Source organism: Loxodonta africana, unplaced genomic scaffold, assembly GCF_030014295.1.
Source record: "Loxodonta africana isolate mLoxAfr1 unplaced genomic scaffold, mLoxAfr1.hap2 scaffold_29, whole genome shotgun sequence".
NCBI classification, from domain to species: Eukaryota; Metazoa; Chordata; class Mammalia; order Proboscidea; family Elephantidae; genus Loxodonta; species Loxodonta africana.
Window position 1 is genome coordinate 2,715,395 of NW_026975011.1, and position 12,756 is coordinate 2,728,150.

General features: G+C 38.4%; 1 protein-coding gene across 1 annotated transcript; it reads left to right on the forward strand.

Annotated features, from left to right (window-relative positions):
* The first annotated feature begins 6,930 nt into the window (after window positions 1-6,930).
* LOC135229440 (olfactory receptor 4C6-like) lies at window positions 6,931-8,412 on the forward strand. The gene has a single exon (XM_064279019.1). The coding sequence runs from the start codon at window positions 7,158-7,160 to the stop codon at window positions 7,917-7,919; it is 762 nt and encodes a 253-aa protein (XP_064135089.1). The 5' UTR covers window positions 6,931-7,157; the 3' UTR covers window positions 7,920-8,412.
* The last annotated feature ends 4,344 nt before the right edge of the window (window positions 8,413-12,756 follow it).

Below are 12,756 nucleotides of genomic sequence, written 5' to 3' on the forward strand. Positions count from 1 at the left end.
TAGCTTTCCTGGCTGTCTTTTGGCAATCTTTCCTATTTAGAGAAAATTTAAATTACTCTGCCAACCACAAAGGTTTTTTCCTATATAAGTCCTTGTCACTTAGAGCACCTGTTTTAAATTTCTTTTGAAAATCATTAGACACTCTACCTGTTGCCATTGAGTTCTATCAAAATAATTCCCCATTAAGTAATAGGACTATTTATTGGCTTGTACAGGTCCTGATTTACTTGCCTCTACATTTGGAATAACCAAGCTGAAACTCTCACATGTCTTAATTTCTTGCTGTTCTATAAAAGAAGCTTCATGTGAGTAAATTCTGGCCAGAGTCAGACCTTTAGTTACTCTGACGTGATCCTAGAATATTTATCTCAACGGCCTTCTACCCTCTACCTGCCGAGATCATTGGGTAACTAGCTGGGTTCTCAGAAGCCAGAGATGACACCAGACTGAGCTTTGGAGATGGCCCTAAAAGCTTAAGTATTAAACATGTTCCTGTTAATTTAAGTTGCTATTTTGAAATTGTTGAAATAATTGAATCATCTAAACACACGCACAATTATACCTAAAATGTGTTAATAATTCACCTGTTTGATCTGTTTACACAAATTGTGATCTCAGGGTAAGAACCTTGAGCTATCAACAATTTTTAGCTTCATTTACCTTAATACTTTTGGCACGTTATCAAAACAGAAATGTCATAATTTAATATTTGGGCCTTTATCCAGATATGGATATTAGCAAATAAAAGAGTGTGTATACGTGATTCAAAGATGTGCTTGTAGAAAGGAATGGGAACACTTGGTGTGATGAGGATAGTTTAAAAATTTTTTTTTCTGTTTTCCTTCTATTCTTTCTCATATGTTTAGATATACTTAATACATTTATATATATATATATATATATATATAGCCCTGGTCGTGCATTCGTTAAGCTTTTGGCTGCTAACCAAAATGTTGGCAGTTCGACTCCATCAGCCGTTCCTTGGAAACCCTGTGGGGCAGTTCTACTCTGTCTTATAGGGTCATTATGTGTCGGAATCAACTCAACAGCAATGGTATATATATGTACATATTGATTGCCGTTGAGTCAATTTTGACTCATAGCAACCCTATAGGACAGAGTAGAACTGCCCTATGGGGTTTTCAAGGCTGCGATCTTTACAGAAGCAGACTGCAACATCTTTTGCTCACAGAGTGTTTGGTGGGTTTGAACTCCTGATCTTTTGGTTAGCACTTGAGTGCTTTAACCACTACACCACCAGGGTGCTCTCTCTCTCTATATATATCTATATATCTTGTTTCCTTTTGTACCAATTTCTTTAACCTTAATTTTTCTAGTAATAGCCTCTGAGAAAAAACTTACATGGTGTTTTTATTTTTTTCTCTTTTACTTAGTAAAAGATACTTCAGATTTCTGGTTTTCATTATCAATGTCATGGTGAGTTGAAATCTTTAAAATATATCTCTCAATCAATATAAAAACTTACACACCTATTTGTGAGCATCCCTGCTGAAGGGGTGGTGGTAGTGTTGTGTTGGGGGTGATGCTGGTGATTTGCTTAGGAAGAGGGTGGAGAAGTTAAGAAAGAATAACCCTCCCTTTCTGCAGAAGAATTCCAAGTAAATATTAATTTTTGTATGTACAATCATATAGTAACTTCCATCCTACACAAAAGCACAACTGGAGATTATTCTGTCTTCACTAACAAGTCTTCGACTCTCAAGAAAAGCAAGGTGTATTCGGAAGACTTACGGACGGAAATAGTCCTTTTAAAGTCCTTATTCATGATGTATATGCTTGGGGCACATACCTTCCCAAGAAAGCAGGGCTGCTGATTGCTCATTAAAAATGACTACCCAGAGGCACTCACTGAACACATTGCTAACCTCTTCTTGTTTTCCAGGACTTCATGGGAGAAATTATCTCTGTGAGAAATTCAGGCAGAGGAAACATACATAGCCTATAAAGTTCATACATTGCAGCAATGAACATCATTTTACAAATGTCTTTGTTTACTAGTTTGAATATTTTTACTGGAGAAATTCCTAGAAACATCATCACCGAGACCAGAGGTGTATCTACAGAAAATAGTGCCTAAGGCAATTAGTTTTAAGTTGCTGAATGATGTTTCATGACTAGAGATGTAAAGTGCAATGGTGAATAGATTCAAATCCAGACTTTGTCACTTAATAACTGTATAACCTTGAGCAGTTTGTTTGTTTTGCTCTTCCTCAGTCATAAACTGTGCCTTGTCATTGCCAGATGTGAGAATTAAATAAGATAGTTATATCAAAAACTAACCAAGTACAAAAATGCAGGTGTTTAACAATTTATTATTATTATTAGTTTGATATGGATAGTTGTATATAGACAGTATATCTCTACACAGATGTTACATTGTATTTCACTCAGCTTTTTCTGGGTACCAGTTTGTAACCTATGTCATCAATGAAATTCTTTGAATGAATGATTGAATGAATGCGAATTAAATGAGATATTATTTTTCACCCTATAATTTGTTGAATATAACCAAGATTGAGAATATCTAATGTGAGTAAGAATACAGGGAAATGACTCTTTAATACACTACTGATGGGAATAAAACAGAACTTTGAGAGAGTAATGCTATAGAAAGGAACCCTTGTGGCGCAGTGGTTAAGTGCTCAGCTGCTAACCGAAAGGCTCGTGGCTCGAACCCACCAGCTGCTCTGAAGGAGGAAGATGTAACAGTCTGTTTCTGTAATGATTACAGCCTTGAAAACCCTATGGGGCAGTTCTACTCTGCCCTGCAGGGTCACTATGAGTCCAAATCAACTCCAAGGCAAAGGGTTTTAATGGTACAGAATCCATCAGAGTTAAAAATGTGCATATTTTTAGAAGCACATCTAGGGTAGAAGCATAACTAGGGTATGGCAAGTATGAGACAGGCCCTGGACACCACTTGAGGGGAGGAAGGGAAGGGCAGTTTACATCTCTAGTTGTGAGACATCATTCAGCAACTTAAAACTAATCTCCTTAGGCGCTACTTTCCGTAGATATGCCTCTGGTCTCGATGATGATGTTTCTAGGAATTTCTCCAATAAAAATATTCAAACTAATAAACAAAGACATTTGTAAAATGATGTTCATTGCTGCGTTGTATGAAAGGCAGACTAATAGAAACACCATAAATGTCAAGCAAAATATTCATGAAGACTGGTGAACGGGGTATTAGGAGTGAGGCATGAAGGAGGGATGATGATGGATGGGGTGACAGCCGAGGGCATGGGCAGAGGAAGCAGTAACTTAAATGAATGGAAAATAATCATGAATATTTGAACAGTGCACTCCAAAGAATCTCATGCTTTTTACTTCCTTTGACCTTCACTACAGCATTGTGAGGCAGAATATAAAATTCTTGGAAGGGTTGTAGAACATAGTGGCTGGTAGCCTGTGCTGTGAACTCAATCAAGTACCTGACAAAAGGCTTTAAGCAAGTTTCACAAGTTCCTAAGCCTCATTCGCTGCAACAGAAATTCAGGTTGGAATTTCAAAAAATGATAAAAAATAGTTCGTATATCATACAGTTTTTGTGGGAATTAAAAGAGAAAATCATGTACCCTCAAGTGGTAAGTACGACACATGTTGACTTTACTTACTGTTGCATTCTTTTATTTTTTGCAGGATTTGAAGGTTAGGAAAGTTGATACTAAGAAGTGAGTAAGCAGCCTGATGGAGTCCCTGGGTGGTGTAAACAGTTAACACTCTTAGTTGCTACCTGAAAAACTGGAGGTTCAAGTCCACCCAGAAGTGCCTTGGAAGAAAGGCCTGGTGATCTACTTCTAAAACATTAGCCACCAAAAACCCTATGGAGCATGGTTCTACTCTGACACGCATGGGTCCCTGTGAGTTGGAATTGACTCGAGGGCAGCTGTTTTCTCCAGTGCCTGATTGGAATGGAAAACTAAGTCTGCTCACTGTGAATCCATGGCCTTTCCCAGGGTACAAAATAATTGGCTGAGGTGTGTGTTCTTGTAGCAGGAGATGGGTCTGACTGCAGTGGGAGGGAGAAGAACAAAAATAGCAGGTTGACTAGTTGTGGGGGAGAGTGATAAACGTCAGGCTCTGTTTAGATGTGCACTAGTAGTCAAAGTCGAAGAGTGATAAATTAATAGATTTCAACAGAGGAGCATTTTAATCTATTCCAGTGTGTGTTGTTTTAAAACATTTCAAGTGCTAAATTGGCTCAAAGGAAATTTTACTTGGAAGAGTAAACATTTAGTGAAGATGAGCTGAGCTGCTCTGTTTGAAAGGGATAGAGTCCTGAGATGTAGCCCTCGAACTCCTAGGATTCCATCATCTGCCAAAATCAAGTCACACTCCAGAGGAGGAAACTGAGGCCCAATGTGGTAAGCACCCTAACAAGGTACCCTAAGGCAGTAGAGAGACAGTGTGGAATAAAACTCAGCTATCCTGATTTCCAAGAATGTGTTCTTTCTATTTGATTAGAGCTATTCAAGAACTTTTGAATTATTTGAGCTCAAGGTGAAAGAAATCCGGGTTGGTCCATATACTGTAGATTTGAAAAGAGTCTTCTGGAAGTTGCTTACTTTGTTGAGTAGGGGGTAAGGGTGATGCTAAGAATGGGACTCTTAGTATTTAGAGACATGTAGTTTATATCACCATTTAAAGAAAAGCCCTTTGTACATTCCTGAATACTATCTCTCTATGCTATTCTCAAGTACCCTTAGTAAAGGGGAGTTTGCTGCCTACTGAAACAGTGCTTTTACCATATCATTTGTTCTTTGCTACAGAAACAATTGCATCTTGCTAATAGAGGCTGCTGATCACTTCTTCAATGGTAGAGTCTAGCGGTGAAGCACTTGTGCTTCGAAATAAGATACTTGGATCCATAATCCACACTCATCATAGATAAGATAATAATTTTAAGCTTCATTTTCCTTATCCACAAGATGGGATTCATGATAGCACCATTTCGTGTGATATGAAAAAAAAAGATGAGATAATGCAAAAAGCAGACCAAGCACATTGCTAGCATGTAATAAATTAAAAAAAAAAATACATGGGTTGATTTATTGATACTTTGGCTCATCTTTAGAACCCTTTGTTCTATCTGAGAGTCCCCCTTCCCAAGGAAGAATGGAAGGAATGATATACACTATGCTTATGTGTGGAGATGGTGTCTATCACGTTGTGAACCTGGGTCTTCCTGGAACAGAGAAAGAGAACTAAGTTTTAGTTTCTGTAAGCAGCACATCTGGGAAATTACTAGAAACAATTGGGCAGTCAGGCAGTCATTGTAATTTATAGCTTCAGGACTAGATACTTAATGTATATAAGCAGAACATGTTCTTTACTGTAGTAGACTTGTTGCATGTTCTGGTGAGTACAGGAAGAATATATCTATTTCATTGGATTATTAGAAAAGTGAGATTATATCATGAAACAGTGGTTCACATGTATTGTGCACTTGATACTAGAGTAAGAAATACAATATAATTTGTTAATGGAAATGATTTTAGAACCAGAAAAATCTGGCTTCTGTGTTTACTAGTTGTATGATGACGTTGATGTCATTTTTTTCACCCCAAGAGCTATAGATGCTAACCAAAAGTTCAGCAGTTCAAATCCACCAGGCTCCTTGGAAACCCTATGGGGCAGTTCTACTGTGTCCTACAGAGTTGTTATGAGTTAGAATCAACTTGATAGCAATGTTTTTTTTTTTTTTTAAACTTCAGTAGCTTAACTCTAAAATGACAAAAATATCTCATAGGATATTCTACTGCCTGAGACATAGTAAAGACTCATTGAATATTATAAATACATAATGATATTAATAATAACAATGACAACACTAAGCCAATTTGAAAAGAAAGAAATGTGGGTGGGAGGAGCAGAGGATAGGCCTTAATAAGTAGAGATTCCTTGGGATATAGCCTCTCTGTCTTGTAGGCTTTCCAAATAGCACATTTTAGGGGCTCAATAAATATGTGAAATAAATGAATGAAAATTCACAAGAAAATTCCCAAGTTCTTGGATGTCAAGTTATTAAAGGTCAGCGTTCTAGCTTGGGCCCAAAGAAGAGGCTGAGAGAAGAGCTTGTATGTAGGTGATTTATTCTGGGAAACAGGATAGAGGAACTGGGAAGAGTGAAAGAGGGAAGGAAAGCAAGTTAACCCAAGGTTGAGTTGAGCTGGTTACCATTTATCTTCTGGCTCCTATATCCAAATGATCAAGAGTTTCCCTCTGGAATGTGAAATCCCTCATATTTCTAAGTGTGTGTTTGTGTGAGAATGATGTATCAGGGTCTCCAAAATATCTCAAGTAGCAAGTGCATGGACAGAAAGCAACAGATGTGACTGTGAGAGGAGGTAGTGTTGGATCAATTTGTAGAATCAAGCTACTGTCAGGCTATAATTGTGAACAGCTGGCTGCGAGGGCAATGGTTGGAAAGATAGGTCAAGAGGGTGTGAGATGGGGCACAAAAAATGCCTAACACCTGGTGATCATCAATTAAAAATAATATTGCTGTCATATTGTGAGGTTTGCAAATGTGTATAAATTTTTGAATGAGAACTTGACTTGAGCTGTAAACTTTCACCTAAAGCAAAGTAAAAAGAAGTAATAATATTGCTTTTACAAAGGACAAATGTTATACATCCTTTGACTAATATGAAACACCCAGAATAGGCAAATGCATAGAGATCAGAGTTTAACAGTAGCTACCAGGGACAGGAGAGAGGATGAAAGGGAGAATCATTACTTAGGAAGCACTGAGTTTCTCTTAATGGAATGGAAAATTTGGCAACGAATATTGGTAACGGTTGCACAACACAATTGATGTAATTGCTATCAGTGAATTGTGCATGTGAAAAATATTGAATTGACAAATGTTGCATTTGTATTATAACATTTTTACAATAATTAAAAAAAATTGCTCTTGCAGATTTTCCAGCTCATAGTTGTGTGATTACATCAGCCTACAGTAAATGGAAAATCAAGACAATGTGACTGAATTCATTCTTTTGGGTCTTACAAAGAACCCAGAGCTACAGAAAATGTTCTCTGCTGTGTTTCTAATCATGTATGTGGCCACTGTACTGGGAAACTTACTCATTGTGGTAACTATGACTGCAAGTCAGAGTCTGAGGTAACCTATGTATTTTTTCCTTACTTCTTTTTCACTCATGGATGCCACCTATTCTTCTGTCATAACCCCCAAGATGATTGTGGATTCCTTCTCTGACAGTACTACCATCTCCCTAGAAGGCTGCATGATCCAGCTTTTTGCAGAACATTTCTTTGGTGGGGTGTCAATCATCCTTCTCATCATGATGGCCTATGATCGCTACGTGGCCATCTGTAAGCCCCTGCACTACATGACTATCATGATTTCTCAGGTGTGCTGCCTGCTGCTGGGAGGGGCCTGGGTAGGCGGGTCCATGCATGCAACAGTACAGCTTCTCTTCATGTACCAAATACCCTTCTGTGGTCCCAATGTCATTGATCACTTTAAGTGTGATTTATTTCCATTTCTGACACTGGCCTGCATGGATACGTGCATGCTGGGCCTCTTGGTCATCCTCAACAGTGGGGTGGTGTGTGTGGCCATCTTCCTTATCCTCGTTGCCTCCTACGTGGTCATTGTCTGCTCCCTAAAATCTTGCAACTCTGAAGGGCGGCGCAAAGCCCTCTCCCTCTGTGGCTCCCACCTCACAGTGATTGTCTTGTTCTTTGTGCCATGCATTTCCTTGTATGTGAGACCTGTGGCCACTTATCCCATAGACAAAGCAATGGCTCTGTCTTTTACCATTGTTGCACCCATGTTAAATCCCTTGATGTACACCCTGAGAAACGCAGAGGTGAAAAATGCTATGAAGAAACTCTGGAAGAGGCAACAAATCCTGGATTGTCACTAGCTTCCATGCCAAGAACAAATTTCTCCTATAGGTACCGTGAGGTCTCATCCTCCCCATTCAATCAAATCTCTTGCATGTACAATACTAAGTGGCATCTTTTAAGCATACAAATCTGCTCAAGACACTGCAGTACTCTGCCTAACCACATTGCTGCCTACCTCTCCGGTACATTTTGTACTTCATCATTTTCACAAGGCTCTAGCCCCCTTTGTCTTTTCTTCTTTTTTTTAACTGATTTTTGGAGAATTCGACATTTTCCCAGTTCATGGCTTTTGTTCTCACACTTCTGTCTGATGGCATCTCCTTCTCCAGATGCTTCATCTGCCTCAATCATATATATATATATATATATATATAATTTCATTTTCAGATGACCACCCACCTCCTCAAGAAGTCTTGTCTCTAGTAATTTCAGTTATTCTCTAGCTTTCCATCCCATTTATATCCTTAACGATAAATAAGCAGAAACTGTACTTAACTTTATAAGTAAGTGTGTTTTTATTTTCTCTGTTTTCTCCACAAAATTGTAATTGTTAGGATAGGGGTGGTGTTTATTCATTCACGTTGTAAACCTAGTGCTTCATACGCTTCCAGTTAGCTAACTAGTTGCCATGGAGTTGATTCTGACTCATGACAGCCCTATGTGTGTCGGAGTAGAACTGAGATCTGTAGGGTTTTCAACGGCTGATTTTTTTCAGAAGTTGATTGCCAGGCCTTTTTTTTCTGAGGCATCTCTGGGTGGACTTAAAACATCAAACTTTTGGTTAATAGCAGAGAGCATTAACCTTTTGTACCACTAAGGGACTCCTCTAGTCAACTAGCAGATGCTTAATAAATATTATTCAATAAATGTCAGTCTAAAAGAGACTTAGTTGTTGATTTTTAATCTTTTTAAATTCAATGGTTGGGAAAAATTGGGAAAGATAAATACATATAAAAAGCTAAGGAGTTAGAATTCAGAATTCTCCTGGTTTTTGTGCTACAAAGTGTCCTTTTTGAAGGCAAGCATAATCTCAGTTTTTAGTGGTGTGCTATTTAATATGGAAGCCTCTCTAAAAAAAAAAAAAAACTGATTGTTGTCGAGTTTATTCCAACTCATAGCAACCCGACAGGAGAGAGTAGAGCTGCCCCATGTGGTTAACTCTCCACTGCCTTTTGTTATCATTTACAGAAACAGACTAAGAGTCACTCATGCAGGAGTCAAGAGATTTTAGAATCTAGTGTCTTTGTCCGCTGTTATTCATAAGGTTTTCACCGGCTAATGCTTTTCAGTAGACTGCCAGTCCTTCTTCCTAGTCTGTCTTAGTTTGGAAGATCAACTGAAACCTGTCCTCCATGGGTGATCCTGCTGGAATCTGAATACTGGTGGCATAGCTTCCAGCATCACAGCAACACGCAAGCGCCCACAGTATGACAATCTGACGGACACGTGGTAACTCTGCTGCAAAGGACCTCTTTAAAGTGTTGAAGAGCAAAGATGTCACCTTGAAGACTAAGCTGCACCTGACCGAAGCCATGGTATTTTCAATAGCATCATATGCATGTGAAAGCTGGACAGTGAATAAGGAAGACCAAAGAAGAATTGACGCCTTTGAAAAGTGGTGTTGGCAAAGAATATTGACTATACCATGGACTGCCAAAAGAACGAACAAATCTGTCTTAGAAGAAGTACAGCCAGAATGCTCCTTAGAAGCAAGGATGGTGAGACTGCGTCTTACATACTTTGGACATGTTGTCAGGAAGGATCAGTCCCTGGAGAAGGACATCATGCTTGGCAGAGTACAGGGTCAGTGGAAAAGAGGATGACCTTCAATGAAGTGGATTGACACAGCGGCTGCAACAATGAGCTCAAGCATAACAGCGATTGTGAGGATGGCTCAGGACTGGGTGGTGTTTCGTTCTGTTGTGCATATGGTCGCTACGAGCCAGAACTGATTTGACGGCACCTAACAACAACAAACAACAACGACAGTGCCTGTGTCATGAAGTTATTCATTCTTTATTGGACAAGAAAGAAGTCCTGGTGGCACATTGCTTAAGTACTCACCTGCTAACTGAAGGGTTGATGTTTCAAATCCACCAGCTCCTCTGGGGAAGAAAGATGTGCAATCTGCTTCTATAAAGATTACAGCCTAGCAAATCTTATGGGACAATTCTACTTTGTCCTCTAAGGTTGCTGTCAGTCAGAATCAACTTGACGGCAACAGATATAGGACAAGAGAAATGATATTGTCCTATTTTATTTTTAACTGTGGGAGAATGATTCCTGCTGTTATCTTCTAGATGTGGGTTTCTAAATACAAAGGGTGTTTGTTTATTTTCTCCCTGATCCTGTTGTGGAAAAGCTGTCACCAGAGAGACACTGTTTCTTTTCTAAAGGTCTCCCCTGACTAGGTCTATGGGAAGTCAAAGGTCATAGCATGATTTTACATTGTTATCATTTTCTTATTAAGACAAATATATGTGATATATATGATGACAATAATTGTAATGATCAGTTATAGTATTTGAAACAAAGTACAGCATTTAAATCAACATTTTTAAGTACAAAATTGATATGTACAGTAGTTATCTAGCTATAACAACCACCAACAATTTTTCTTAACCACCAGGTTTATTCATTATTGACGTATAATTGCTGAGTTTGTGTTGGGTATACAGTGGTCTATATGACAATCAGCTTTGCTTTCCTCTTGGAGCTTACATTCCAATAGAGGAGACAAAAATATATGTAAGATGATAATAAAGTCATATAGTGATAACAGACTCTTAGTAAATTATAATAGAGTGGTATACGTGTGACTGGAAGGGCATTCTATTTAGGTGGACACGGGTCTTTTTTGAGAGGTGGCTTCTAAATTAGGGTCTGAATGATGAGATAGAAGGAGCATGAAACAAATCAATGGGTAAAGAATCCCAGGCCAAAAAAAAAAAAAAGCTTATGCAGAAATCCTAAGGCAGCAACTAACCTGAAGTTAAGATCTGGGTAATTGGTACACAGAGGGTAAGGGGGAATCTGGTACAGGATGAGATATGGAAACCAGGCAGGGTCTTGTTAAGCGGGGTCCTATTATTTTTTAACCGTTAAGTCCAAAAAGAACACGGACATCAGCATGACTCTATTGGAATAACAACTAAAAAAGAAATCTTTCGTGGGTTTATTGATGACTCTAGAAACTTAGTACCGAGACCTTTGCACATAGCTTCCATTTAACTTTTGTTATACCTATAAAAAAATAGTAGAATATAATGTTTGCTGTCTGCTTACAATATTTTAGAATTAAATACCTGGATTCGTTTTATACTTATTCGCCTTGCTCCATGTCGAAGAAGAAGAAAAAGTATGTGACAGCATGATATGTCTGCCTGTGTAAGAACCTTATGATGATCATTTTCTTATTTCATTTATAGAATTTAATAACTGGAGGGACCAAAATGAGATTCCTCACCTTAAATATTTTTGATCTGTTGGATAATTTTCCTAATGTTAAAAGCAGGCTCAGATAGATAAACTAAATGTGTTACATACATAAGGAAGAGTATTACTCACCATAAAAAGAAGTAAAGTCCTGATACATGGATGAAGCTGGAAAACATTATGCTGATTGCAATAAGTGAGTTACAAAAGGAACAAATATTATGTGATCCCACTTATATGAAATATTTACAAAATAGGCAAGTGTATAAAGTTTATTAGTGTTATCAGGGGCAGAAAGGAGGGGAAAATGAGAAGTCATTGCTTAGGGGGCACAGAGTTTCTGTTAAGGATGAAGAAAATATTTAGAAATGGATAATAGTGATTGTTGCACAACACAAATATCACTGAACTGTACGTGTAAAAATTGTTGACATGGCAAATGATTTGTTATAAATATACTTGTCACAATTAAAAAAAAGGAAGAAAGAAAAAATAACTAAAGTAGGTGGAAAGCCAAATTTGGCCTTTAGTGTATAGTTTGCCAATCTCTGGTCTAAGGCAATCATGGTGAGGCAGAAGTCTTATTGACTTAATTATCTGCTGCAGCTATAATAGAAATACCAAAAGTGGACAGCTTTGACAAAGAGAAATTTATTTTGTCACAATTTAGGATGATAGAACTCTGAATTCAAGGTGCTGGCTATGGGGGAAGGCTTTCTCTTCTGGCTCTAGAGGGAGGTCATTTTGTCTTTCAGCTTCTATTCCTTGGACGTCTCATGTGGCATGGCTTTTATCTTCCCCCAACTATTTGCTTTGTTGCTTGCTCAATGTGTTCTTTTATATCTCAAAAGAAATTGATTTAAGACATACCCTGCGTTAATGCAAACTCTGATGGCTTAGTGGTTCAGAGCTACGACTGCTGACCAAAAGGTTGACAGTTTGAATCCACTGAGCACTCCTTGAAAACTCTATGGAGCAGTTCTACTCTGTCCTGTAGGGTCGTTATGAGTCAGAATCCTCTCGAGGGCAACAGATTAATCCGGGTTAGCAAACGCTAATACAGCCTCGGTAACACAACGAAGAAAACACATTCCCAAATTGGATTATGATCACAGGTATTGGGGTTAGGATTTATAACACTTATTTCTGAGGACACAATTCAGTCCATAACACCTGTTCTTCTCTTCCCTTTTAGTAATAGAACTCCCTTTTATAGTACTAGCACAGACACATAACTAAGGAAACCTGGTGGCACCACGGTTAAATGCTTGGCTATGAAGCAAAGCTGCTCCACAGCAGAGAAATATGGCAGTTGGCTTCTATAAAGACCACAACCCTGGAAACCGAAGGGGGAGTTCTACCCTGTCCTATAGGGTTGATATGTGTCAGAATCGATGTGATGGCAACAGGTTTTGTTTT

Excerpts from the sequence above, each read along its gene's own strand:
- LOC135229440 (XM_064279019.1), top strand. The coding sequence starts at position 7,158 with ATGTATTTTTTCCTTACTTCTTTTTCACTCATGGATGCCACCTATTCT.